This window comes from Chanodichthys erythropterus, chromosome 11 (assembly GCF_024489055.1).
Source record: "Chanodichthys erythropterus isolate Z2021 chromosome 11, ASM2448905v1, whole genome shotgun sequence".
Lineage (NCBI taxonomy): Eukaryota > Metazoa > Chordata > Actinopteri > Cypriniformes > Xenocyprididae > Chanodichthys > Chanodichthys erythropterus.
The window spans coordinates 25,652,305-25,679,918 of NC_090231.1; the positions used below are offsets into that span (position 1 = coordinate 25,652,305).

Consider the following 27,614-nt stretch of genomic DNA (forward strand, 5'->3'; position numbering starts at 1 on the left):
TGATGAAGTTACCAACAAATTTATTTTCATAATAAATGTGCTTTAGAAACACACAGTTACAACAATTGGAGAAAAATTAAAGTTAAAATGTCAAGGGTCAGGAGCCCAACTAAAGCAAGTGCTTACCTCCATAACGTTGACTTCAAACTTTATTATTTTCAATAAAACATCAACACCTCATTAAGAAGTTTTGTGTGAAAGAAATAAAGTCAGAGTGGTTTATAATAAGTGAAGATGCTGAGATCTGTTAGGGGCGGTTTCCCGGACAGGGTTTAAATTAAGCCAGGATAGGCCTTGATCCAGAATAGTTAATTGTGGTTAAAAAATGTCTTTCTGATTAAGTACAGATTACTAAAACCTGGACTACGGATTTGTTGAATTAAAATAAACCAGATTCATTTAAAACCAACTGTGCAAATCTGAATTAGCATAAGAGAGGTTGCCTGTAAAACATGGAATGAACCAAGAAAAGCTTAAAACTGCATGGAACTGAGAAGCAAATCCAAGGAAAACAATGGCAGCAGAAAATCACTGCAATCCCCCAATATAAATTAATACCATGAAATTCTCTCAAAATAAAAATATATTATTGAATAAAAATGTATTACATTGAAAACCTGAAATGTTATTTTCAGTAAAATCAGTCACATTTGTGCATAAATACAACTGTCACACCCAATTGAACAATAAATACAAATAAATTTGGAGGAAAAATATTTGAACAAGATTCAGCGCACTAAACATGTTCATTCTTCTTTTCTTTGAAGCTTAAGATGAAAAAATTATAAAGGTGACTATAATGAAATTGACACTTCCTGTCACTCATAAAAATTATTTTAAATTATTTTTATTCATCAGCTCAGTTGCACAATATGATGATGTATATGAATATATGAGATGCTACAAGCTTTTTAAGACAAACTTAAATACATGATTGGATTACAAATGTAAATCAGCAGATGGTAAAAGCAGTGTTTGTTAAGTATGTTCAGTTACAGGTGAGAATAAAAACACAAGTCAGAAATTCCTTCATCCAATATCCTATTTCATGCACGTCGCCATAAACAATATAGGCTATATATAAAGTTGTTATTAAAAATATAGTTTACTTGCTTGCTACTGAATTAACTGATTGTTTCATTAAAAGTGTCTTGCCTTAAAAGTTTTAAATTATGCTTATCTCATTCTTTTGCAACATATTCGTTATCAGACACATGCACATTTTGCCATTACTTGCAACTGCACATGACTTCCTAACAAGGGTTCAATATAAATATTGCTGTAACTTCCTCACTCTTAGTAGAAGCAGATACTGTACATCAAGTTATCCTGCTACAATGAAGCAACAATCAACCCTTCATTTCACTGGGGTCAAATTTTTCCTCATTTTCATCCTTATACAAGGAGCCTTGTCAAGGAATCTTCCATCATGGGTGAGATGACAACTTGCAAATTTACTTGCAAAATCTACTCTTGAAGTCCATCTAAAATGTATTTTACTTGGTTAAGATAAAACGAATATGACTAATTTTCTGGATGTCCATAACAAGCATTATTGGTATGCTATAATGATTAAGAGATCAGCAAATATGTTTTCTTCTGTGTTTCTTTCAGTTTGCAACAGTCAAACAAAACAGATATGAAAATGAAATTATTAGTAATGCTCATTATTAAATGTGTTTGTGATTTTTTTTAAAGATTTTTTTTTCCCCCCTCAGCCTATTGCCTCCTTATCCGTGGAAGATGAGGATATACCGAATGAAGAGATGGATCGTGAGGTGATGTATCTCTCTTCTGTGTCTAGCCATTTCAGTTAATGTCATACCCTTAGATAATAGTTTTAGGAACGTCCCAAATGTTCTGTAAAGGTTCAGAATCGTCATCACCTTTAGAGAACTTTTAGGGAACGTTGCGCAAGGTCCTGAGAACGCTTCATGGGTAGATTGTAAAAAAAAAAGTTACAAAAATCTTCCTGTTTTATGGCGAAACATTGAATTCTGTCAGGCCGTCAGACACGTCCTTCAGCGAAAACTTTAGATCTTCGCAATTTAACGTCGCCAAGGACTTTAGATTAGACTGACCAAATATGATGTTGATCTGATTAAAGCTCTAGGAGGATCTGGAAATCTGTAAGTTCAGAGACGGTCACAATGTGGAGTTCTTTAACGATATTGATGCACCTCGCACTTCTCTGGGCAGGCTACGCGTCAGTTTACTTTCTGAGATAATGCTGACATCTAGCGGTTGTGTTTTATACAGTATTTTTTTAAGATTTTTTTCCCCCCTCAGCCTTCAAGCTCCTTGTCCGTGGAAGATGAGGATATACCGAATGAAGAGATGGATCGTGAGGTGATGTATCTCTCTTCTGTGTCTAGCCATTTCAGTTAAAGGGTTATTTTCACCAAAAATGAAAATGCTGTCATTTATTACTTACCCTCATGTCGTTTCACACCCGTGAGACCTTCGTTAATCTTTGGAACGCAAATGAAGATATTTTAGTTGAAATCCGATGGTTCCGTGAGGCCTCCATAGGGAGCAATGTCACTTCCTCTGTCAAGATCCATAAAGGTACTAAAAACATATTTAAATCAGTTCATGTGAGTACAGTGGTTCAATATTAATATTATAAAGTGACTAGAATACTTTTGGTGCGGCAAAAAAACAAAATGACGACTTATTTAGTGATGACTGATTTCAAAACACTAACGTTACTTCAGGAAGATTCGGAGCATAAATGAATCAGTGTATCGAATCATGAATCGGATCGCGTGTCAAACCGCCAAACTGCTGAAATCATGTGACTTTGGGGCTCCGAACAGAAGATTCGATACACTGATTCATTATGCTCCGAAGTTTCCTGAAGCAGTGTTTTGAAATCAGTCATCACTATATAAGTCGTTATTTTGTTTTTTTGTCGCACCAAAAATATTCTCGTCACTTTATAATATTAATATTGAGCCACTGTACTCACATGAACTGATTTAAATGGATCTTGACAGAGGAAGTGACATTGCTCCCTATGGAGGCCTCACGGAGCCATCGGATTTCAACTAAAATATCTTAATTTGTATTCCGAAGATTAACGAAGGTTTTACGGGTGTGAAACGACATGAAGGTAAGTAATAAATGACAGAATTTTCATTTTTGGGTGAACTAACCCTTTAATGTCATACCCTTAGATAATAGTTTTAGAATGTCCCGAATGTTCTGTAAAGGTTTAGAATCGTCATCACCTTTAGAGAACTTTTAGGGAATGTTGCGCAAGGTCCTGAGAACGCTTCGTGGGTAGATTGTAAAAAAAAATGTTTGGCATCGTATGCCTGAGTTACAAAAGCTTCCTGTTTTATGGCGAAACATTGAATTCTGTCAGGCCGTCAGACACGTCCTTCAGCGAAAACTTTAGATCTTCGCAATTTAACGTCGCCAAGGACTTTAGATTAGACTGACCAAATATGATGTTGATCTGATTAAAGCTCTAGGAGGATCTGGAAATCTGTAAGTTCAGAGACGGTCACAATGTGGAGTTCTTTAACGCTATTGATGCACCTCGCACTTCTCTGGGCAGGCTACGCGTCAGTTTACTTTCTGAGATAACGCTGACATCTAGCGGTTGTGATTTATACAGTATTTTTTAAAGATTTTTTTTCCCCCTCAGCCTTCAAGCTCCTTATCCGTGGAAGATGAGGATATACCGAATGAAGAGATGGATCGTGAGGTGATGTATCTCTCTTCTGTGTCTAGCCATTTCAGTTAAAGGGTTAGTTCACCCAAAAATGAAAATGCTGTCATTTATTACTTACCCTCATGTCGTTTCACACCCGTGAAACCTTCGTTAATCTTTGGAACGCAAATGAAGATATTTTAGTTGAAATCCGATGGTTCCGTGAGGCCTCCATAGGGAGCAATGTCACTTCCTCTGTCAAGATCCATAAAGGTACTAAAAACATATTTAAATCAGTTCATGTGCGTACAGTGGTTCAATATTAATATTATAAAGTGACTAGAATACTTTTGGTGCGGCAAAAAAACAAAATGACGACTTATTTAGTGATGACTGATTTCAAAACACTAACGTTACTTCAGGAAGATTCGGAGCATAAATGAATCAGTGTATCGAATCATGAATCGGATCGCGTGTCAAACCGCCAAACTGCTGAAATCATGTGACTTTGGCGCTCCGAACAGAAGATTCGATACACTGATTCATTATGCTCCGAAGTTTCCTGAAGCCGTGTTTTGAAATCAGCCATCACTATATAAGTCGTTATTTTGTTTTTTGTCGCACCAAAAATATTCTCGTCACTTTATAATATTAATATTGAGCCACTGTACTCACATGAACTGATTTAAATGGATCTTGACAGAGGAAGTGACATTACTCCCTATGGAGGCCTCACGGAGCCATCGGATTTCAACTAAAATATCTTAATTTGTATTCCGAAGATTAACGAAGGTTTTACGGGTGTGAAACGACATGAAGGTAAGTAATAAATGACAGAATTTTCATTTTTGGGTGAACTAACCCTTTAATGTCATACCCTTAGATAATAGTTTTAGAATGTCCCGAATGTTCTGTAAAGGTTTAGAATCGTCATCACCTTTAGAGAACTTTTAGGGAATGTTGCGCAAGGTCCTGAGAACGCTTCGTGGGTAGATTGTAAAAAAAAATGTTTGGCATCGTATGCCTGAGTTACAAAAGCTTCCTGTTTTATGGCGAAACATTGAATTCTGTCAGGCCGTCAGACACGTCCTTCAGCGAAAACTTTAGATCTTCGCAATTTAACGTCGCCAAGGACTTTAGATTAGACTGACCAAATATGATGTCGATCTGATTAAAGCTCTAGGAGGATCTGGAAATCTGTAAGTTCAGAGACGGTCACAATGTGGAGTTCTTTAACGCTATTGATGCACCTCGCACTTCTCTGGGCAGGCTACGCGTCAGTTTACTTTCTGAGATAACGCTGACATCTAGCGGTTGTGATTTATACAGTATTTTTTAAAGATTTTTTTTCCCCCCTCAGCCTTTAAGCTCCTTATCCGTGGAAGATGAGGATATACCGAATGAAGAGATGGATCGTGAGGTGATGTATCTCTCTTCTGTGTCTAGCCATTTCAGTTAAAGGGTTAGTTCACCCAAAAATGAAAATTCTGTCATTTATTACTTACCCTCATGTCGTTTCACATCCGTGAGACCTTCGTTAATCTTTGGAACACAAATGAAGATATTTTAGTTGAAATCCGATGGTTCCGTGAGGCCTCCATAGGGAGCAATGTCACTTCCTCTGTCAAGATCCATAAAGGTACTAAAAACATATTTAAATCAGTTCATGTGAGTACAGTGGCTCAATATTAATGTTATAAAGTGACTAGAATACTTTTGGTGCGGCAAAAAAAAACAAAATGACGACTTATTTAGTGATGACTGATTTCAAAACACTAACGTTACTTCAGGAAGATTCGGAGCATAAATGAATCAGTGTATCGAATCATGACTCGGATCGCGTGTCAAACCGCCAAACTGCTGAAATCATGTGACTTTGGGGCTCCGAACAGAAGATTCGATACACTGATTCATAATGCTCCGAAGTTTCCTGAAGCAGTGTTTTGAACTGCTGAACTTTTTGGGTGAACTAACCCTTTAATGTCATACCCTTAGATAATAGTCGCGCTTCTCCGGGCAGGCTACGCATCAGTTTACTTTCTGAGATAACGCTGACATCTAGCGGTTGTGTTTTATACACAATTTTTTAAAGATTTTTTTTCCCCTCAGCCTTTTAGCTCCTTATCAGTGGAAGATGAGGATATACCGAATGCAGAGATGGATCGTGAGGTGATGTCTCTCTCTTCTGTGTCTAGCCATTTCAGTTAATGTCATACCCTTAGATAATTATCTCACTTTTTATGTTTGGAGTACTTCTGGTAAATGTTTGAAAAGTTTAAAAGCAGGAGGAACAAAGCTTTTGATTTCTCTGATTTAATTACTATAGGCAACCGACGACATGGATCTGTCAGGATCCGATAAGGATGTTGATGTGTAAGAGCTCTTCACAGTAAGAACTGAAGAACCACCAGTACTTTAAATCTTTCTCTCCCCTTTGATATCATCAAACAAATATGTTTAGGTGAAATAAATTAATCTTGTGTATTTCTTTTTTTTTCTGTAGATGAATATCCAAGACTAATAAAACTTGTGAACATGATTGTCACACTGCCTGCCTGTACTAAACATTTATGGTTTAACATTGCAATAAATGTTGGACATACGGTTGAATTTTGTAGAATTAATATCCAAATGACAATTACTAATAGAAATTAAAATGTTAGAAGCAAAACTATTTGAGATTAAATTATATTGTCTAATGACATTGTCTAATTTCTCTTGTTTTCAAAATCAGAGTGTCACTGAAAAATAAAATGGAGTGACAGTGCCAGTTTTGAAGAGTGTTTTTTCCCCCTTCCTCTGTGATGTTTTCTCTCATAGACCTATATAGTGCAGACTACTGGGGGATTTGAGAAATAAAGCTACAAGCTGGTCAGCGCAACTTCTCTTGCTTTTTTGCTTTTTTTGCTTGCTTACCTAGTCTGTTGATTCACCTGTGCAGATCCAGACGTTACTGGCTGCCCTTGTCTAATGCCTTTCATAATGTTGGGAACATGGGCTGGCAAATGCAAATATTGGGGCGTACACCCCGACTGTTACGTAACAGTCGGTGTTACGTTGAGATTCACCTGTTCTTCGGAGGTCTTTTAAACAAATGAGATTTATATAAGAAGGAGGAAACAATGAACAATGGTGTTTGAAACTCAATGTATGTCTTTTCCATGTACTGAACTCTTGTTATTTAACTATGCCGAGATAAATTCAATTTTTCATTCGAGGGTACCTTTAAAGTTTAAACCGAATACAAAGCCACGAATCTTGGATGAAAATATATAAATAAATATCGATACAGCGTTTTTGAGAATGATACAGTATCGCCAAACCTAATATCACAATATTCATGTGTATCGATATTTTCTTACACCCCTAATATATATATACCATCAAATTCGGCCAAAAATCTTGTTGACCAACTGACCTTCAAAGACCACACTGCAAAGACAACAGGAAAATCAGGCCCTTTCTAACACAACATGCAACACAACTTCTCGTCCAGGCCCTGGTCATTTCTAGGCTTGATTCTGGCTGGACTGCCATCATGCGCCATCAAGCCTCTACAAATGATTCAGAATGCTGCAGCACGTCTCGTCTTTAATGAGCCCAAAAAAGCCCATGTTCAAAGCACTGATGCTTGCTTACAGATCTACCACAGGCTCAGCACCCTCCTACTTCCACTCACTCTAGTCTAATGAGTCTACATCCCTACCAGAAGCCTGCGATCACTAAATGAGCGAAGGCTCGTGGTACCCTCACAGAGAGGCACAAAATCGCTCTCCAGAACATTTTCGTTCACTGTTCATTGCTGGAATGATCTAACTGCCTTCATCCGGAACGCAGAATCCCTGACAATATTCAAAAGACAGCTGAAAACTCATCTCTTTCGTGAGAACTTATCCTCATCCTAAAGAAAAAAGAAGAAGAAAAAAAAAATCCTATACCTATCCTTTCACTTTAATCCCTTTTAATCCTGCTCTTTAATTTTCCTCTTGTAAGTTGCTTTGGATAAAAGCGTCTGCCAAATGTGTGTGTGTGTGTATATATATATATTTCTATATATAATATATATATATATATATATATATATATATACTGTAAATATATGTATATATTATAATATATTACATAATATATATATATATATATATATATATATATATATATATATATATATATATATATATATGTGTGTGTGTGTGTGTGTGTGTGTGTAATATATATACAGGTCTAACAGTAAACGACAACAATAATATTAAATAAAATTTAAATAACAAACTTGTGCATGAGAATGAGAATTACCCAAGCAAAACCTCCTTCTGATTTATTATGTACCCAGACTAGGAATCAAACAGCGACATCCAGCGGTTGATACGAGTTATTGTTCCTCCAGTGTTACGTGTAGCTCAAACAGGAAGTGATCGTGTTCACGTGCGTTTGTGTTGTTCTGTTTTGCCGCCCTGAAGCAAACTCACTTTACTTACACGAGCTGTCAACTTTTAATCATTTCTGATGTAAGCAACGGAGACAAATTATGTCTTCCGATACTTCCACTGTTGGAGGGATTCAGGGTTACCTTCTAAAGCTTCATTCATTCCTTGGAGACACAGAGAATAGGAATGCTGCTATAGTCTGCCATGACATTATTGGAGACTTGGGCCAGGAATGCATGATAACTAAGAATGAGAATGAATTGGGTAAGATTTTTTTCATGCAAAAAGCATTGCGTTGTGTTTATACAAAATGCAAAAAACAAATGTTAAAAGGTTAATTTAGTTATCTAGGATGAGCAGCTGCATGCACATTAACTTGCATTAAGATGTCCACAAATGTTATTAATGTCCACAAGTATATCAGCATATATAGAAGAATATGTATGTATTTGTCCAGGCAAGAGATGATAATTTTTTGCAATGAAATATTTGAGTTAGTCCACCAGCAAGTTCACAATACAGTCACTGGTAACCCTGAACATATGCGATAACTTGTTCAGTCTTATGGCAGAAGGCTAATAGTCTTCAGTTTGGTCATCATTCTCTTCTCAACTACCACCTCTAGTGGTTCAAGGCCAATCCAGATGACCAAGCCTGCCTTTTTAATGATCCTGATGACAATTAACCTTGAAATATGTTCTAATGATTACATTTCAATTTCAGTTTTACAGACATCTTTGCTTTTTGCAAAAGAAGAGGGATTGCTTAGCTTTCTCCGAAAGTCTCTCTCTAATGAAACGGTAAGAGGTGTTTACAGGCAGTTCTAATAAAGATATATGTCAGGAAGATTTACCATATTTATTAAAACATTATTATAAAGATTTTGATGATTCATTTGTCTACAGCTGCGGGATACAAGAGTGGAGATTCTCAATTTTTTAGGGGCATTTCTGCAGAGAATGTCAGTCACTGTCCGAGGATGGGAGAAGAACTATGCTGTCGACCTTAAGGTACTTTCAACCAGCAGTCGGCAAATTTCTTTCTGGTTTTGAAGTCACATTTTAATGTGTATTTTAAAGGTTGACTAATTATATGTATCACCTTTGTGCCACTAATTTACTTTATTTTGGCTCATCTGAGTATTTTTCCTCTGCATGGATAGGACATCTGTATGGTTGTCTACACAAAGGACAAAGCTGCAAAGTGCCGAAGCCCTGCTTTAGATCTCCTAATCAAAGTGAGTTCTAGTGTATGCTGATACCCAGACGTGGAAACTTGTGCTTACTGTAAGTCATTAAAAAACTCGCTTGAGACTGGAAGCCAGCTGAATTGAGATCTGCAAGGAGAACAGTTTTCTTTGAATATCACAATACAATGGAGCATTTAGCTAATTCTCACTTTTTGACTCTTGAGAATTGTGAACATCTCTGTGCAAATGACATAGTTAGATATTTATATACAGTGTTAATGAATTTCAAAAATCTCTCTAGATACTGTATCTCACTAAAGACTCCAGCATCACCCAGGATCTCAAAGTTGGGGATATGTTCAACAAATTTTTCGGAGAGTTAAGTCAGAAGAGTAAGATTCCTGACACAGGCAAGTGAAGATACCATAAAACATTAGGCTTATTGTCTCTGTTTACATTTTCTTATATAGCCAAAATATGCTGGCATTGCAAATTGTTATTTTAACAAGACTGATTATGATATATTTTTAGTCGCATGTCAGAATACAAACAAACAAACATGTTAAAACATATGCATTATTGACTACCAACAGTGCTGGGTTACATTTATGAACTTCTTGGAGTGCTGGGTGAAGTGCACCCCAGTGAGATGGTCAACAACTCTGAAAAACTCTACAAGGCCTACCTGGGTGAACTGAAAGGACAGGTAAAGGTGTCCCATCTGGACGTATGTATGGATATGTGCTTTTATATGTGTGTATAAAATTGTCAAGTTCTAAATCATTGGTTTTCAGATGACATCTACTACAAAGGAGCCGAAACTTCCTCTTGTTGCTGGCTGCCTGAAAGGAATCACCGCACTGATGGTGAACTTCACCAAATCAATGGAAGAAGGTGTGTGTGTGTTTGTGTAAATTTACCGTCCTGCGCTGGTCCTAACCTAATTAGATGAATATGCTCACTGTTTTTCTTCAAACAGACCCGGTTACGTCAAAAGAGATCTTTAATTATGCGTTAAAGGCGATTTGTCCACAGGTAGGATTAATTAAGATTGTTAAATTGGCAATACAATTTAAAGCTGAATTGTTATTTTAGCCTTTTGTGTAGTACATGTGCAACTCAGTTCTCCAATAGGAGCTCCCAATAAATGCACTTCTTCCTTCCTTCCTTATGTCTCTAGACTGATATGAAAAGATATGCAGTCATCTTTGGTGAGTGGAATTAGATATCATCATGTATTTTCAAAACTTACTGCCAATGTTGAACCCATTCCTTGTCTGTTTTTGACTCTTGACAGCCGGTCTGAAACTGTTTGCTAAGCACTCAAGCCAGTTTGGCAACTGTCTCATGGATCATTACATGTCTATCTTTGATGTCATGTCCAAACTTTGTGGACATATAAATGGAGAGCTGAAAAAGAGTAGTTACACAGCACTAGAGTCTTTCCTAAAACAGGTATTTTCTATTTATTGATTATTCAATGAAAAAATAGTTTCATAGTAGTTTTTTATTTGTTGAGAGATGTTCAACTTGTTTTATGATGGCATGATCTTTTCAAACTCTTCCCCTCATTGCTGTAAAGGTGGCCACTCTTGTGGCAGAGAACATTGAGTTGCACAAAAGCAAGCTGAAGTTCTTCATGCAGAAGTTCTGTGCGATCATAAGGACCATGGAATCCACTAATAAAGAACTGTCCATTGCTATCAGAGGATACGGCCTGTTTGCTGCGGTTGGTATCTGGACATTTTATTAGAATAGTTAGAATAGTCTATAATTAATGTGCCTCAGCAAGTCCAAGTTTTTTTTTAATATTCAGCAAAATATATTTGTTTGGTATTGCTGGGTCTAATTGTTCTTTTTTTCCCTTTTGCACTAATTGTTACTATTTCAGGCTAAAATGGATGAAGATTCTCTGACTGTGTTCTGTGTTTGTTTGCCTTTAGCCATGTAAGGTGGTGTGCCCTCAGGATGTAGATCTGATGTATACAGAGCTCATTCAGCGGTGCAAGCAGATGTACCTGACTGAGTCTGACCGGGATGATGACAATGTCTACCAGCTGCCAAGCTTCCTCGACTCCATTGCTAGTGTTCTGATACACCTTGACCGGGTAAGATACATCCTTTTTTGTGAGCTGTAAATCACATTGTAGATGATTTTATCTAGCATTGCTTTATCTAATCCATCAAACGAGTTGGTAAATTGGCATTTTAACTCAATACTCAGTATTTAGGTTATTTTTAGTCCCCTGCTTAATGTGGCTACAATTAAATCACAAAATTACTAGGCTGCTCGATTATGGCAAAAATCCTACGAAAGCTTGCCACCGTGAAGGAAAGGAAGCAGAATGCGGCAGTGGCACAATAATCCATTTTACCTTGATTTTCTTGTTTTCATAATCATTGGAAGCCGAAATTGAAAATTAATTTCGATTTAATTGCAGAGTGTGTCATGTCATTGAGTCAAATGAACATATGCATTATTTTATATTTGTTAGCAGGTGTATTAAATTTTAACGTGTGGGTTCAGCAGACATGTATTATGATATTAAGCGTGGCAGTGGGTGCCTGAGCCACAATTTTTCAATGTAAATCTGTGGTGAAAAATGGAGAGCCATTGGGGTAGCTTTAAGATGGCCCCGCCTATTTTCACGTTACCTTATGTAAACCTCGCTCCAGACCGATACTACATCAGTACACTTCAGCTGTTTATATTAGTCTATTAAATTTAATTAGTCTATTAAATTATGATAGTGTAAATCCTTTAGTTTAAACATGCTCATGTGAATTGCCTTTATATAGATAATTTGTGATTGTTTTATGTTTGAGAATAGACATGACTTTCTTTTCCCCACCAGAATTCCTCCACAACTTGTAATATTTTAAAACAACATTGGGTGGCAATTAATATTACATTAAAGGTGCCCTAGAGGTGCCTTTTCAAAAGATGTAATATAAGTCTAAGGTGTCCCCTGAACGTGTCTGTGAAGTTTCAGCTCAAAATACCCCATAGATTTTTTTAAATTAATTTTTTTAACTGCCTATTTTGAGCCATTATTACATATGCACCGATTAAGCGTGCGGCCCCTTTAATTCTCCTGCTCCCCCACCCCCGCGAGCTCTCAACTGCCTGAAACAGCAAACACAAAGTTCACACAGCTAATATAACCCTCAAAATGGATCTTTACAAAGTGTTAATCATGCATACATCGATTCCTGTGAGTATAGTATTTATTTGGATGTTTACATTTGTTTATGAATGAGTTTGAGGCTGTGCTCCGTGGCTAACGGGCTAATGCTACACTGTTGGAGAGATTTATAAAGAATGAAGTTGTGTTTATGAATTATACAGACTGCAAGTGTTTAATAATGAAAATAGCAACGGCTCTTGTCTCCGTGAATACAGTAATAAACGATGGTAACTTTAACCACATTTAACAGCACATTAGCAACATGCTAACGAAACATTTAGAAAGACAATTTACAAATATCACTAAAAATATCATGTTATCATGGATCATGTCAGTTATTTTTGCTCCATCTGCCATTTTTCATTATTGTCCTTGCTTGCTTACCTAGTCTGATGATTCAGCTGTGCACATCCAGGCGTTAATACTGCCTGCCCTTGTCTAATGCCTTGAACATGAGCTGGCATATGCAAATATTGGGGTCATACATATTAATGATCCCGACTGTTACGTAACAGTCGGTGTTATGTTGAGATTCGCCTGTTCTTTGGAGGTCGTTTAAACAAATGAGATTTATATAAGAAGGAGGAAACAATGGAGTTTGAAACTCAATGTATGTCATTTCCATGTACTGAACTCTTGTTATTCAACAATGCCGACGTAAATTAAATTTTTGAATCTAGGGCACCTTTTAAGGCAATTCTACTTAAAGCCTGTCAGTCAATATTAGTGCGCCACCTTCAGGCTGAATAGGGACATTAGACCTCTGCCAAAATTGTTTGCAGTGTGTTCATTGTTTAGAACATAAATCTTCAAAATGTTTCTTGTAACGGTCAGGAGCTGCTACTTTTTACTTTTTGTTACCTTCAACCTCATCTAACAGATTATATTGTATTTTCCATAACTGGTTGCAGATTCCTGAAGTGTACACGCCTGTGCTAGAGCGCCTCCTTGTGGTTCAGATGGACAGCTTCCCTCAGTACAGCCAGAGAATGCAGTATGCCACCTGCCGCTCCATCATCAAGGTGTTTGTTGCCATGGCAGTTCGAGGTCCAGTCCTCTGGAGTTTCACTAGTTCTGTGGGTAAGGATGGAGGTTAGCTTGCCTGATTTGATTCTAGCTTAGTTTTACCAGCGCTCACTCTTCACACTTTTCGTTTCTTCAACAACAGTTCACCAAGGCCTGATTAGAGTGTGCTCTAAGCCCATTCTTCAGTCAGAAGTAAGCGTTTTTGCTAAAAGTGCTGATCTTTTGCTTTTTAAATTGTAATTATCAATAATAAATACAAGTGGTGTGTATTTATCCACCTGCCAGGAGCGGATCATTACTTCAGATGGTTCTCAAGCTGAGGAGGATTCCACCCTGGTGCGCTCTGGGAAATGGAAAGTTCCTTCCTCTAAGGACTACCTTGACCTCTTTAAGGGGCTTCTGGACTGTGAAAACTTTAAAGTAAGAAATTAGATGTTTATTTGATGTAAGACTGTATGTAAGGTTTAGTTTATCTAGTTAAGGTAATAAGTTAATTTCTTACTATTTTAATAATCTATTATTTGGTTTGAATGTGACCGTTTAATCATGAATGTTGTTGAATGTGTACTTAATCTAACAGCTTAATCTAATGTCTGAACTGATTTAATCTGCTGTGATTTTAGGACACAGGATTCATGGATGGAGCTCCAGCTGCCAAGAACTACAACCTGAGAGACATAAACCGACACTTATATGATGCACTGGTGCAGTCAGTCATGAAGATTGTGGAGAAACTCGATCTTTCAGTGCAGAAAGTCAATTCAGCAGATGAGGTACTGTTGCAGTGCTGTAACTTGAATGGATAGTAAAAATGTGGATGGTTAAAGAAACGGAAGAAAAAGAAAAACAAGAAACAAACAACTTATTTTCAATGATTATACCCAGGAATTCCAAATGGATATATAAATGATCAGAAACCTGGAAAACCTTGGCAATAATTTTACGGTCCCCCAATTCTTCCTCATTAAATGCTTCTCACAGTATTATATAAGTGTTTTGCATTCACTTTGGCAGCATCAGACTGTAGAGAAAAATTGTTTGTGTGTACTACAGCAGTACATATAAGAAACAAACCTGAAACAGAAATGTTGGAATATTTATGAAGTATTTCTTCTTTTTCTCAGGCACAGAGTGATGCAAGTGCTGAATTTATGCCTTCATCTGACCCCACAGCAAACCTGATGCCCAACAAACCCAAAGACTTTATTGCCTTTATCAACTTGGTTGACTTTTGCAGGTGTCAAAACCTTTTTTTTTTTTTTCATTGGTATTGTCAGGAATCAATCAAAAAAAAAAAAAAAATCGTATTTTATTTTAATAGTATGAGATTGCATATATAAGATTATTGTTATCCTCTCTTTAGTGACTTATTGCCTTCAAGAAATCCTGAGTATTTTGCCCAGTGGATGCATCCCCTGTGTCACGAGCTCATTCTGCAGTCAATACATTTCCCTCTGGTCAGCGGCTTTTATAAGCTCCTCTCCCTGTCTATGAGCATTGCCAAGAAAATCCACTATTTTCAGGTAATACGCATTCTCCATCACATTAACTCCTGAATATAATGTATTGATAAACCTTGACAAAACCAGTATCTCTTGTTTATAGGACCTAAAACAAGGGCCTAAAAGTGTTGGTGGTGGCTCCACCATGGAGAGTGCCTGTTTTTCACTCCTTGCAAAGTTTGGAAAGGAGGTGCCATTTTAACCCTTTTTATTTCTGTGTTAGATGCTCGAACATTGCAGTCAGCTTTGCTTCATTCATCAAAGAATTTTGTTTCTGTTCATGTTGTTGTAAATGATGAATGTGATGATTTGAAGGGGAAATGTTTTTGTTATTTCCTCAGGTTTGTGTACGTATGAAACAATATAAAGATGAGCTCCTGGCTGCCTGTCTGTTGTTCATCCTCTCTCTTCATCCTGACATGGTGGCTCTGGATATCAAGGCATATATCCCAGCTCTGCAGGTTAGGAAACTGGGGCAAAAGGGCAATGTTGTGATTATCAACATTAGTATTTTTCATTAACAGTAAATAGGAAATCACATTCTGAAGTGATTAAGAAACATACATTGAAGCACTATATTAATAAGGAATGATCATCTGTTTTCAGGCTGCTCTGCGGCTGGGTTTGAGTCATGCTCCTCTAGCCACAGCAGCACTGGATGCTCTGGAGTCCTGGTCTTCTCTGATCCCTGCTGCCATCATGCAGCCGCACTATGGAGACATACTGCCACATTTAGATGGCTACCTCAAAACAACCAGTAACTCTGGTCAGTTATTTGCAATCTCATCATATTTATCCTAAATACTGTACTGTCAAAGAAATAGTCACTGGTTACTGTTCTTTCTAAATAATACCTAAGGGTCAGTGATTATTATCAAATTCCTTTAGTAGCTGATTGTTTTTTGTTTTTAATCATCCATGTAGATAAAGATGACAGTAATATGGAAGTGATGTTTGTGTCAACGGGAAGTTCTAAAAGTTATGGGAAAGTCATGTTGAGACTCCTGAAGAAATCAAAGCACCTGTCTGTGGTAAACTGATTTGTTTGCTATATTTTAATTTTGTCTGTGTAACTGATTCTGTGATGTAGCTCTGAAATAATATCTAATTGCATGCACAGGTGTTTGGTACTTGGTTGTGGTGAGGGTTATTGAGCACAGTGTCCTAAAGTTACTGTGGTCTCTGTTAGGGAGATGAGTCTCCGATTGCTGCTGTGAGACGCAGAGTGGTACGTCTGCTTGGACATTTGGGAGGACAGCTTAACAGGAGCCTTGTGACAGGTTATTATGTTTCTGCTGCTATTAAATTAATTGTTGACTTTTTTTTTTTAAACAGTCAGTACTTGTTAATTTTGCTTGCTTATTTTGCACTTTCTTGTATTTAACCCCAGCTGTTTCTGCGGAGGACATGATGAAGCGTTTTGTGGCATGGGACTGTGAGAAGAGGCTGAGTTTTGCTGTACCTTTTAAAGACATAAAGCCTGTGATATACCTGGACTCCTTCCTGCCAAGGGTCACAGAGCTCGCACTGTCCTCCAGTGACAGACAAACTAAAGTAAGAATTTTTCGTGTTTTTTTTTTTAAACAATTTATTAACCCAATAAATTAAGGCTGAAAGTGATATTTCTGTCTGGTGTGTAGGTTGCAGCGTGTGAGCTTCTGCACAGTCTGGTCATATACATGGTGGGTAAAGGAGCCCAGATGACAGAAGATGACAAATCTGCTCCTCCCATGTACAACCTACACAGAAAAGTCTTTCCTGTTCTTCTACGCCTGGCCTGTGACGTCGACCAGGTCTTTTACCTTATGTGTGCTCTTTAAATATGAAAGTGAATGCGAACAAAGTAAAAGTTTAATTTGACAGTTTTTCTAATGTAACATTGAATGTGTTTACATGCACTTTCTTATGCATTGTTGGCTTATTAAGCACAATCGGGTTGTGGTCATGTAAACGCGTTTACGTGTTTTCTTTTATCGGAGTAAGGTCATAATGGCTTAAGCATAAACCAATCGCCACAGCTAGATTTTTGCCCCTTACACTGGTTTCGCCCAGCATGCGAACGCATTAACCTGCTTTCTGTTGACTTACTGAAGTGCACATGTGTGATATGTGATAGAAACATGTCCTTACTGCGGATTTAAGGGCATCCAGACAGAGTAAATATTTTTGTAGTAAGGGAGGAGGAAATATATCGCAAATTCAGACGCTAGAAGTAGAAGTGAAATGGGTTATTGGTCTGTCGGACAACAGGTTATATCAATAAGATGATTTTTTTTTTGAGTCATCTACATACTGGGGTGCATGTAAACATGCTCATTGTTTTTGTCTTTCATCAGACACTAAATCAGTTTTTGACCACTTAATGTTCCACTTTTACCAGTCTCTTTCTCAGTTATGTGTAAGTTCCACAAACATAGAAACTTTGACTACTTCTTCAGGTGACGAGACAGCTGTTTGAACCTCTAGTGATGCAGCTTATCCACTGGTTCACCAACAACAGAAAGTTTGAGAGCCAAGACACAGTGGCAGTGCTGGAGGCCATTTTGGTAAACTCTTTCAGTAGACATACTTTATTTTATTTAAAACTGAGTTGGCTGTCTGTAAACATTTGCTGTAAATATAAAAAAAATATTTCGGCTGCACAGGATGGAATTGTGGATCCGTTAGACAGTACCCTCCGAGACTTCAGTGGCACCTGTATCCAGGAATTTGTCAAATGGTCCATTAAACAGACCACCCCCAAACAGCAGGAAAAGAGCCCGGCCAACATAAAATCTCTCTTCAAACGTATCTACAGCCTGGCCTTACACCCCAACGTCTTCAAGAGGCTTGGAGCTGCGCTTGCCTTTAACAGCATGTACAGGCAGTTCAGGTCAGTGTGTGATGAGCTACATTCAGCATTTCAGCAATATATTCTATTTCATCTTAAGTGAATGTAAGAAATCTGTAGTGAATGGAAATGGTATTTATACAGATGTTTATCCAAATATCATTTTGTTTCTCAGAGAAGAGAGCTCTTTGGTGGAGCAGTTTGTTTTTGAGGTGCTAGTGGTGTTTGTTGAGAGTCTGGCTCTGGCCCACTTTGATGAAAAGTCCCTGGGTAAGACACTGGACATTCTCTTCATCAATACATCCTGTTTGATGGTCATGACTATGATCTTTTTTTGTCATATTGTTATTGTCTACACAGGAACTGTTCAACAGTGTTGTAGTTCCTTGGATCATCTGAAGAGAATTATCAAGCACAAGGCAGACTCCCTCAATAAGCATTCCAAGAGACGCATACCCAGGTACACATACATTTGATTATGATATTATTTTTAACTTCCCTTCATTCAAATTTGTAATATCAGTAAAATAAACATTTTGTGTCTGTGTTGTAGCAAACTGACAGACCTGCATTTTCTACTCTTTCCTCAGAGGATTCCCTCCAGACCAGTCAGTGTGCTTGTCAGATGTAGTCATGTGGCTGCTGACCCAGTGTGGAAGACCACAGACTGAGTGCCGACACAAAAGCATGGAGCTCTTCTATGAATTTGTGCCTCTGCTGCCAGGTAACATGCAGGATACATATATCGAAGGGAACACAGTGGTTTAATTGCCAGTCAGTAACTCTCTTTGAAGCCGATTCAATGTACTCTTTCAGAATGTGAACATAACTTAAACATGACATGCCAAATTGTTCAATAGAGCTTGAAATTAACAACTGTAAAAATATTCACTGGGAATATCCTTGTAAGGGAGTCTTTTTAGCCTATCTTAGAATTTATCCAAGCAGAAAATATGTCCAGAATTATTTACTGTGGTTTCAATTTAAGACCTAATGGTTAAAGAGTCGGACTTGTAACCCGAAGGTCGCGGTTTCGAGTCTCAGTACTGGCAGGAAATGTAGGTAGTGGAAGTGAATGAACAGCGCTCTCTTCCACTCTCATTACCCACAACCGAGGTGCCCTCAAGCAAGGCACCTAACTCCCAATCGCTCCCCGGGTGCCGCAGCAAAAATGGCTGCCCACTGCTCTGGGTGTGTGTTCAATACTCACTGCTGTGTGTGTGCACTGGATGGGTGAAATGCAGAGCACAAATGTCAAGTATGGAACACCATACTTGGCCACATGTCACTTCACTTCACAATTACTGGTTTTCAAGAAAAGCTTAGTTATATGAATGCAGTAGAACACTAACACTAGGACTGCATCAGAAGATAAAACAAAACAATTTTTTCTTTAAAATGACTTTCAACTGTATTCTTATATGCATACACGGTTTCTTTACATTTTCCCTCTTTTCTTCTTTTGTCAGGTAATGCATCTCCTGCAGCGTGGCTGGATGAACAGGTGAAGCAGCGTGGTCCAGGTTTTCTCATTTCGTGTTTAGAGGGAGGCGGTTTACTCTCTCAACCTACTTTGAGAGAGGTTGAAGCCCCCTTCAGCATCAGAGGCACCTTGCAATGGATGGATCTACTGCTGGCTGCTCTTGACTGCTACAGCACGTTCACAAAACTGCACTGTGTGCAACCCCAGAGGATCCTGGGTGGGTGAATCCACACCATGAATTGCCTAAACTTATACATAATTAAAATCTTCTCCATATCTGTGAAATTATCGGTAACTGTCAAATTTATTGTTAATAGCTTCTTTGTTTCTCCCACTCCTCTCCTCATCCAGGCACTAGTGAGAAGTCCAGCTTTTTGCCAGCTGTCCGTTTCTTCCTTACAGAGCTGTCCATGCAGGACGTTCAGGCTGCCAGAGCTTGCTTCAGGATAGCTAATGCAGGCCAGTCACACTTCAGCCCTCGTGAAACAGAGCAGTACAACTACAGCAAGTGTTCCATCATTGTCCGAATGCTGGAGTTCTCCACCATGGTACTAAAGAAATGTCCACAGGATCTCTGGAAGGTACGATTTTTGTTTCTCGTATATATCAGGGGGAACATACAAACTTTTGGGGGAAAAAATAAAAATATTATTTTGTGATCTTATTAACTTTTGTTCTAAGAGTCTACCTAAGAGTGAACCTACCAAAGTAAACAAAAATATCATGCAGGTTTAACTTTTTCACTTCCTCTTTAGTTAATGGAGCAGGATGTTTTCAACTCTTCCTTCTTTACACTGGTGGCGCTGACGGTGTGTGAGCCCTCTTCCATTGGGTTCAACATGGCAGATCTAGAAGTGATAACTCAGCTGCCAGAAGTGTGCACTCCTTTACTTAAAGTTTTGGCATCAACGCCTTACAGGACACAACTGGAAAGCAGCATTAGGAAGAGAATAACCATACAGAGGTCTGTTAAAATTTTAGTTTCAGTATTTCAATTATTCATACATAGTTATAAAGTTCTGTTGCACTTAAAGGTTGTTGCACATACTCTGTCATATTGTGCAGTGGTGCTCAAAAGTTTAAATCCAGTGTGTATTTTTCCTTATTCCATTCCCCCTCCTTTTTCCTATCGTCTCAATGTACATTTGTAAAAAGGCTATAAACTGTAGTTACAGTTGCAGTGTTTTGAAATATTGATGAAATTTTTTTGTCTTGTTTTCTCTGGACAGCTTGGAAGAGTTGTGTGCTATTGATCTGTATGAGGCAGACACCAGAGACAGTCATGCTAGCATGCATCTTTTACTCTCAGCCTGTAAGCAGCTTCACCAGTCTGGGCTGCTCAACTCCGTTCTGCACAGTCAGGTACACACTGATCAACTGAATCTTATTGTAATTCTGTTCAGTCTACGTAATGATTACATTAACTTTTCGTTTGGGATGTTTACGGTTTATCGGTAGGATGCTGGTTATGGTCGCTCTCTGGGCTCCAAACTTCTCACCAGTGTGTATAAAAGCATAGCTCCTGGAAACGACAGGAAGTCTTTGCCCTCCATGGATGTTGGCAGCAGGAAGTTGGCTGACAGACTTGTGCAGTTGTCATTCTGTTTGGGTAATCAGGCAAGTGGTTTGAATTACAGGGAAGGACTAAAATTGGGAACACACTACACGACTGTCAGGCTGATTATGAATGTAATTTGATTGTGATGACTGATCATGCCCAAATGGACCGGGTCTGTTCCAGGTGGTCTCAGTTAGTGTTTACAGTAGGTGGTGTTTAATGACCTGTTCAGACGGTGTTTAATGAGACTGAATCTTGTGTCCTGACACCCATTGTCATTTACGAATCTCCGTGACACCCTACGAGCTAAAATCATGTAGTCTGAACCGGGCATAAAGTCGTGTAGTGTTTAAGAACCAGCCGTAAGACATTGAAGATCACAGAATGTTCATGTTTTAGTATGCATCTGACAAATGAATCAAGTCCTGAAACCAGTCTTTGTTTCCCTAAACAACCCAGAGTGAACAGATGGTTGGCCTTTTGCTGAACACCATTACACTCTCCGTCCCTCTCTCTGGCAGTCTGAATCCTCACTTCCTCAGCTTCTCTCACGGAGAGTACTTCTACAGCCTCTTCCAGACATCACTCAATACTGAGTTACTCTGCAGTGTGGAGTGCACAGTGCCGCTGCTGCTGGCTGCAGCCAACCAGAACCCCAGCATGGTGAGGCATCACACTAGACTGGGCTACATTTCTTAACAGCATTGTAAACCTTTGTAAATTGTAGAAACCACTGGCACCTTTATGATCTACCTACACTTTTGGAAAATGCACCAGCAGGATAAAATGATCCAGCTACTAACAGTTACTAGTTGCTCTCCACTTATTGTGACTGAAACATCTGAAATTGTGTCTAACTTGGGTTTCTAATTGGCTTTTCCTCTTGATTGGTTAGACAAATAAAACTAATAAATTCTACATAGAACTGTTTGACCATTTTCTCCTTAAGCACAGAGATCTGAAAAGTTTTCCTGTTCAACTGTTTTTTTAGGTTAGTGTTTTGCTGAATGGCATGTTGGATCATAGTTTCCGTGAGCGTTCTGTCAGAAAGTCCCAAGGCTCGCAATTGGCTGAACAGGTGCTCAAGGAGTGGGATTTACTCAGGCCATGGTGGGAGGGTCCTGCAGCCTCACCAGAGAGCAAAACTTCAGTCCTGTCATTGCTCGCCAAAGTGCTCCAGGTACCACATACTCAGTTATACTTGATTTTCTGTGCATTGTGAAGAGCTGGTTACATGAATGGGAATTTCAGGAGTAGATTTTAATTGTTTTTCCCCCCCTGCAGATCAATTCCTCTGTATGCTCCAATACAGATCACCCAGCATTCAATACTGTGTTCACCACTTTCACAGCTCTTCTCACAGATATATCTATGCCATTAAATCTCAAGGTAATAATTTCCAATTTTTAGCACACAATTTTTTTTTTTTTAGTTTAGTTTATGTACTTTGCAAATATGCATCACAATTGGCACTGGTTATATATTATAGTCTTCTCTTATTGTTGTTGTGACAAAAATTTACATCTACATTGTAAAATGATGAAGACCAACGCTTACTCTGGAAACAGTGCATTTTAGTGCATGTTTATAGCATTTGGGCTATGGAGTCTATATTCATTTCTTTATGTCTTTCTCTCTGTGTTTAGAGCCAGGCTCTAATCATGCTGCCGTTCTTCACTGCATTACCCAGCATGCCACTGGAGGAGCTCAGGAGGGCTCTGGAGACGCTGGTGGCTACACATTTCCCTATGCAGTCAGATGAATTCCCTCGTGGATCACTTCAGTGCAACAACTACATGGACTGCATTCGCAAAGTGAGATGATTAAACTGGATATTACTTTTAAGTATATTAGTATATTATATTCTTTCATTTTAGAGGTGCCCATATCTTTTGAAAAAGTATTCTTTTGCTCCTGATTTCATCAGTTATAATTGTCATAGAATGTACATTGGAAACTAACCCCAACCAATCATTTAAATCTGGGAATTTTTGCCTTTTCAAATATTGTATTGCTTTAAGCGCTGTAATTCTCAATATTCTAAATAAATATAACTCATCTTTATTAAGTAACATGCCCAAGACTAAATTTTGCATCTTTTTAATTTGGTTTCTTAAAGATTTGTTATCTGAATTACTTCTGTCCAAGTTTTTTTATCGTAATATAAGTTAGTAAAATCTTTGCTAAATTTTACTGTTTCACTTTTCTTTTTTTACTTTTTAAAATTATGCCTTAATTAGTCATTTAAATCAACATTGACTTGAATTTTTGCAACATTTTTACAATTTTGTTTTTTTAAATAAGGTAAAACTGGAGTGAATAGGGAAAACTCGAAAATCTTTTATTTAAAATGATAATAATTAGTGCTTAATTTTTATAATGTCAGTTTTTAGAGGCCCTGCAGCTGTCTCAGAGTCCTGTGTTATTGAAGCTCATGGCTAGAGTTCTGTGCCGGGACAAAAAACATATCATGGAGGAGCTTTTTCAGACCTGCTTTCAAAATATTGCTCGCCAGTAAGTTCAAAAATGTCCTTTATATGTGTCTATATTTAGAGTTCTTAGATTTATTTCTAATATGTTATCTAATTTATCTTTGTCAGGTCCCAGTTGGAAAAACAGGTTCTTCTCCTCAGCTCTATCTACCAGTCATTTCAAGCCAAAGATGTTCCTTCAAACTCCATGCTCATGGGTCTTATAGACAGAGTCCTGCTGCTACTGGCCTCTTACTGCAGCCCTCAGGCACTCTCTCAGTTCTTTATCACTAATATTGCCGATATTATGACTACTCTACAGGCACGCTTCACTAAGGTGAGTCTACTTATAATGATTCAGGTAGATGCGCTTACACTTTTATGTTTTTGCTACATGTACAACGTTTTGACCAGTAGGGGTCACCAGCGTGTAGCGATTCGAACCCTTCGAAATATTGAATAATTTTGCAAAGCAAATGGTTCAATTGATTCAAAGTTTCGAAAAGCTTAGTTTCCCCCATCACTATTCAAAACATGTTTTTGTGTTTTCACTCAGTCATGCTGCTATCATGTCTTTCATGTCATCTGTCCTCCAGTCTGTTGAGTCAGTGTTTGAGAGTCAGATCATGATGAAGATTGGCTGTTGTAAGCTGTTGGAGGTGTTATACTCTCGTCTGCCTAAAGAGGAAGTCTATTCTAAAAACTCAGCCATCAACCAGGCCTTCTGTGGCACAGGCAGTGCAGAAGGCAATGAGCTTTCCAAGAACCTCCTCAAGTATGTAGTGAAATGACACATTTGTCTTTTTTTACCTTTTAACAGCAGATATTACACTTTATACGGTTATTAACATTCTTGTGCCCCTTCTATGTTACTAAAGGGGTAGTTTTCTACAGAATTCCTAAGACGGCAACACAATTTTATTACTTATAAACAACCTTAAAGTCACTATGAAATCAAAATAGGCAATTCTTATATGTTTATTGATTATTGCAGTGTTTTTTTTTTTTTTTTTTAAAGTTATATTTTTGGGTATTTTTATCTTTATTGGATAAGACAAGTCAAGGAGAGACAGAGGAGAGAGGCACAAGATTGGAAAAGGACCACAAGCCAGGACTCGAACTCGGGTCACCCGAAGCACTGTTGAGCTGTATGTCAGAGTGCTGCCCACAAGGCTATGGCTCTGACATTATAATGTTTTATCTGTGTTTTAAAAATGTTAACTTCCACTTTCCCTCACAACTACATCTCTTCAGTCTCACGAATTCTGGAGCAAACTGCAAAAGTGCCATAATGGTGAAGTAGATTCAGTTTTAATTTCTGAACTTGATCAATACAATATATATATCAGATTGTGTTTTGAGGCCTACACCGAAAACATGGCAGGAGAGACAGTTCTGCTGAAGCTGAGGAGACAGTACCACTGTGCTGCTTATAACTGTGCCATCGCCCTGATCAGCTGCAGCTTCAACGAGACCAAGTTCTATCAGGGCTTCCTTTTCACTGAGAAACCTGACAAGGTCTGTTACTGTGCACTAAAAAAAAAAAAAAAACCTAAAGTATGTATTGTGTACAAGCAGTGCTCATAACACAATGTTTATGCTACTTTCCCCCCCATTTTTTCAATTTGTTAATTTATGATATTTATTCACTTTCACATTCATGGCAGCCTAGTTTGTCAAATTACTAGAAAAAGTGACTCCTCTGTTGGTCTTCATGTTGCATAAGAAAGGCACACACATTCCTAGTGAAACAGACTCGTAACTTTAAGTGTGTTCTCTCTCTGATAGAAGTATAATATTTTCTGTATTTGTAAGTGAATTTTGTCACTTTTGTCACAGAATCAGTTCATATTTGACAACCTCATTGATACACAAAGGGTGTACAACTTTCCTATAGAGATTGATGTAAGTAAAGCTTTTAAACATATAGTATTATAGTATTTGTACTTGTTTTGTGTTGTTTGGTATCATGTTTCCTTGCATTTACAGGTCCCTATTGAGAGGAAAAAGAAATATGTCATGATCAGGAAAGAAGTGAGTGGAGAAAACGGAGGTGAGTTGTCTGAGATATCCACAAGCTTGTTAACAATGACACGTTTACAAAGATATATGGCATCCACTGATCATGAAAGTGCTGTTGTTGTCGTCATGCATATTCCTTGTAGAAAGCAGTGCAGGCTGCTTTTAGCATAAGTTCACAAGCCGCTTTTATAGATGCTCTTGTTCTTGTTCAGGTGCACCTGTATACCTCTCCTCCCAGTCCTACATGGCAGACAGCAGTCTCAGTGAGGAGATGAGTCAGTTTGACTTCTCCACTGGAGTTCAGAGCTTCTCCTACAACTCTCAGAATCCTTCAGGCGAGGGCAGCTCCAGCAGGACTCGAGTAAGTCTCTGGAGATTTTAAAGTTTCCTGTAAAGCAGAGGTCATGCATTTCAGAATATTATCTCTAGGATTATATAAAAAAATATTTCACGGATAACTGTCTGCATTTTTAGGAGCGTAAGGAGGTTGTCTCTCAAGATGAGACTGTGGAGCTGGAGATGGATGAGCTGAATCAACATGAGTGTATGGCCAATATGACGGCACTGCTGCGCCACATGCAAAGGAACAACATCACTCCTAAAATAGAGGAGGTCAGTATCAGCCTGACCTCATGGCCATGAACAGTTTTGCTTGGATTTAGAGGTAGAACGCTGTTGGATATATGCTATGTTTTGTTTTAGGATGTGACACCTAGTGTTCTTCCTCCCTGGATGAAGTTCCTGCAGGGGAAGCTGGACAATCCATCCACCCCCCTCAACATTAGACTCTTCATAGCCAAACTTATCATCAATACCGAAGAGGTACTGCTTCGGCATTTTTATACCTCTGGATTCATTGATATGTTGTATATGTATTGCTTTTATTGTACATCTATATGTCCAGATATTTCGTCCATATGCGAAGCATTGGCTGGGCCCACTGGTGCAGCTGGTGGTTTCCAGTAGCAATGGAGGAGAGGGCATTCACTTTATGGTAGTGGACATTGTGGTGACTGTCCTCTCGTGGGCCAGTGTGACCACACCAAAAGTAAGTATTAGATGGTATTTTTTTACTCTAATATTGACTCTCAATCTGTCTGTATGTGTGTACATAAACCTATTTTGCAAAGAAAACACATGTATAAAAATTATGTAAGAGTGTTGCATACAGGGGGCAGATGTGGCCTAATGGTTAGAGAGTCTTATAGCCCTGACTTCATGGCAGGAAATGTAAGTAGCGAGAGTGAATGAACTACGCTCCCTTGCGCTCTCATTACACACAACTGAGGTGCCCTTGAGCAAGGCACCTAACCCCCAGTCGCTCCCCGGACGCCGCAGCAAAAAATGGCTGCCCACTGAGTTCAATACTCACTGCTGTGTGTTTGCACTTGGATGTGTGAATGCGGAGCACAAATTCAAAGTATGAATTCTTGGCCACACGTCACTTTCACTTTTTAATCCAGTTTGTCTCTTTCCCTTATCTATTTCACCATTTAGGGTAGCACAAGAGATGAAGTTTTGGCCAATAGGCTCCTTGGGTTTCTGGTTAAGAACTGCTTCCACACCAAACGGGCTGTTTTCCGCCACAATCTGGAGATTATCCGCACAGTTGTGGAATGCTGGAAGGACTGCCTCACAATACCCTACGAGTAAGAGAACTGACATTTTTTTTTTTTTTTAGATTGTTTGTTTGTTTGTTTGTTTATTTTCCTTGGTTCTAATAAATTGCTATTTTTTCTGATCCGTAATAATTTGAAGGGCACAAATTATGACATACTGTATGGTTATGAACTATTATGCAAACATGAAACCGAGCCATTTGATATGCTTCTATTATATCACTATATCATCAATTAGAAAATTAAAAAACAGCAAAAGTATTTTTAATGGCTCAAAGTATTTTGTTTATTACTAGTATTTTTTAAATGTAGTGAAAATATTTCAAATTGAGAGTTGCTGACATTGCAGGCTTGGATTTTTGTGATGCCAGGCTAAATGACCATGCATGAATTACAAAATCATAAAGATCCCCCCCTTTTCCCACTTTCCTCCTATAGTTTGATATATGAACGGTTTGCTGGAACAGATCCCAACAGCAAGGATAACTCTGTTGGAATACAACTTTTAGGTATTGTAATGGCCAACAATCTTCCTCCTTATGATGCTGCATGTGGCATTGAGCATGACAGGTAAGCATTCTTTTTTTATTTGTATTAATTTGATTCATATATACAAATGTGATTCATATATTTTTCCT

General features: G+C 38.2%; 2 protein-coding genes across 7 annotated transcripts in view; both read left to right on the top strand.

Moving 5' to 3' along the window:
- The first annotated feature begins 1,311 nt into the window (after nucleotides 1-1,311).
- Nucleotides 1,312-6,534, top strand: LOC137030359 (variable charge X-linked protein 1-like). Of its 6 annotated transcripts, none has more exons than XM_067400619.1 (8): nucleotides 1,312-1,433; nucleotides 1,719-1,778; nucleotides 2,290-2,349; nucleotides 3,656-3,715; nucleotides 5,022-5,081; nucleotides 5,771-5,830; nucleotides 5,988-6,071; nucleotides 6,165-6,534. In XM_067400619.1, exons 1-7 carry the CDS (start codon nucleotides 1,338-1,340, stop codon nucleotides 6,036-6,038), a joined length of 447 nt encoding a protein of 148 aa, XP_067256720.1. In that variant the 5' UTR covers nucleotides 1,312-1,337; the 3' UTR covers nucleotides 6,039-6,071; nucleotides 6,165-6,534. The 6 variants fall into 6 exon arrangements, with proteins under 6 accessions (XP_067256720.1, XP_067256719.1, XP_067256722.1 ...); XM_067400618.1 differs by having other exon boundaries at nucleotides 5,988-6,050; XM_067400621.1 differs by having other exon boundaries at nucleotides 5,988-6,034.
- Nucleotides 6,535-7,975: 1,441 nt separating this feature from the next.
- Nucleotides 7,976-27,614, top strand: part of prkdc (protein kinase, DNA-activated, catalytic subunit) — a 37,477-nt gene continuing 17,838 nt past the window's right edge. The window contains exons 1-51 of the mRNA XM_067402118.1: nucleotides 7,976-8,352; nucleotides 8,812-8,888; nucleotides 8,994-9,098; nucleotides 9,251-9,325; nucleotides 9,579-9,687; nucleotides 9,871-9,983; nucleotides 10,072-10,171; nucleotides 10,257-10,312; nucleotides 10,458-10,488; nucleotides 10,575-10,732; nucleotides 10,860-11,006; nucleotides 11,221-11,385; nucleotides 13,377-13,545; nucleotides 13,634-13,683; nucleotides 13,777-13,911; nucleotides 14,115-14,264; nucleotides 14,616-14,728; nucleotides 14,855-15,014; nucleotides 15,097-15,183; nucleotides 15,335-15,454; nucleotides 15,600-15,759; nucleotides 15,918-16,024; nucleotides 16,183-16,273; nucleotides 16,384-16,547; nucleotides 16,634-16,786; nucleotides 17,432-17,539; nucleotides 17,639-17,865; nucleotides 17,999-18,093; nucleotides 18,184-18,283; nucleotides 18,414-18,547; nucleotides 19,293-19,523; nucleotides 19,658-19,887; nucleotides 20,062-20,270; nucleotides 20,536-20,668; nucleotides 20,765-20,923; nucleotides 21,324-21,527; nucleotides 21,856-22,044; nucleotides 22,149-22,253; nucleotides 22,511-22,678; nucleotides 23,251-23,378; nucleotides 23,465-23,672; nucleotides 23,932-24,110; nucleotides 24,685-24,853; nucleotides 25,175-25,240; nucleotides 25,325-25,388; nucleotides 25,570-25,718; nucleotides 25,832-25,969; nucleotides 26,060-26,179; nucleotides 26,262-26,405; nucleotides 26,855-27,006; nucleotides 27,415-27,546. Of these exons, the coding sequence (XP_067258219.1) occupies nucleotides 8,190-8,352; nucleotides 8,812-8,888; nucleotides 8,994-9,098; nucleotides 9,251-9,325; nucleotides 9,579-9,687; nucleotides 9,871-9,983; nucleotides 10,072-10,171; nucleotides 10,257-10,312; nucleotides 10,458-10,488; nucleotides 10,575-10,732; nucleotides 10,860-11,006; nucleotides 11,221-11,385; nucleotides 13,377-13,545; nucleotides 13,634-13,683; nucleotides 13,777-13,911; nucleotides 14,115-14,264; nucleotides 14,616-14,728; nucleotides 14,855-15,014; nucleotides 15,097-15,183; nucleotides 15,335-15,454; nucleotides 15,600-15,759; nucleotides 15,918-16,024; nucleotides 16,183-16,273; nucleotides 16,384-16,547; nucleotides 16,634-16,786; nucleotides 17,432-17,539; nucleotides 17,639-17,865; nucleotides 17,999-18,093; nucleotides 18,184-18,283; nucleotides 18,414-18,547; nucleotides 19,293-19,523; nucleotides 19,658-19,887; nucleotides 20,062-20,270; nucleotides 20,536-20,668; nucleotides 20,765-20,923; nucleotides 21,324-21,527; nucleotides 21,856-22,044; nucleotides 22,149-22,253; nucleotides 22,511-22,678; nucleotides 23,251-23,378; nucleotides 23,465-23,672; nucleotides 23,932-24,110; nucleotides 24,685-24,853; nucleotides 25,175-25,240; nucleotides 25,325-25,388; nucleotides 25,570-25,718; nucleotides 25,832-25,969; nucleotides 26,060-26,179; nucleotides 26,262-26,405; nucleotides 26,855-27,006; nucleotides 27,415-27,546 (6,899 nt within the window). The 5' untranslated portion in view covers nucleotides 7,976-8,189. The remainder of the gene's footprint in view (nucleotides 8,353-8,811; nucleotides 8,889-8,993; nucleotides 9,099-9,250; nucleotides 9,326-9,578; nucleotides 9,688-9,870; nucleotides 9,984-10,071; nucleotides 10,172-10,256; nucleotides 10,313-10,457; nucleotides 10,489-10,574; nucleotides 10,733-10,859; nucleotides 11,007-11,220; nucleotides 11,386-13,376; nucleotides 13,546-13,633; nucleotides 13,684-13,776; nucleotides 13,912-14,114; nucleotides 14,265-14,615; nucleotides 14,729-14,854; nucleotides 15,015-15,096; nucleotides 15,184-15,334; nucleotides 15,455-15,599; nucleotides 15,760-15,917; nucleotides 16,025-16,182; nucleotides 16,274-16,383; nucleotides 16,548-16,633; nucleotides 16,787-17,431; nucleotides 17,540-17,638; nucleotides 17,866-17,998; nucleotides 18,094-18,183; nucleotides 18,284-18,413; nucleotides 18,548-19,292; nucleotides 19,524-19,657; nucleotides 19,888-20,061; nucleotides 20,271-20,535; nucleotides 20,669-20,764; nucleotides 20,924-21,323; nucleotides 21,528-21,855; nucleotides 22,045-22,148; nucleotides 22,254-22,510; nucleotides 22,679-23,250; nucleotides 23,379-23,464; nucleotides 23,673-23,931; nucleotides 24,111-24,684; nucleotides 24,854-25,174; nucleotides 25,241-25,324; nucleotides 25,389-25,569; nucleotides 25,719-25,831; nucleotides 25,970-26,059; nucleotides 26,180-26,261; nucleotides 26,406-26,854; nucleotides 27,007-27,414; nucleotides 27,547-27,614) is intronic.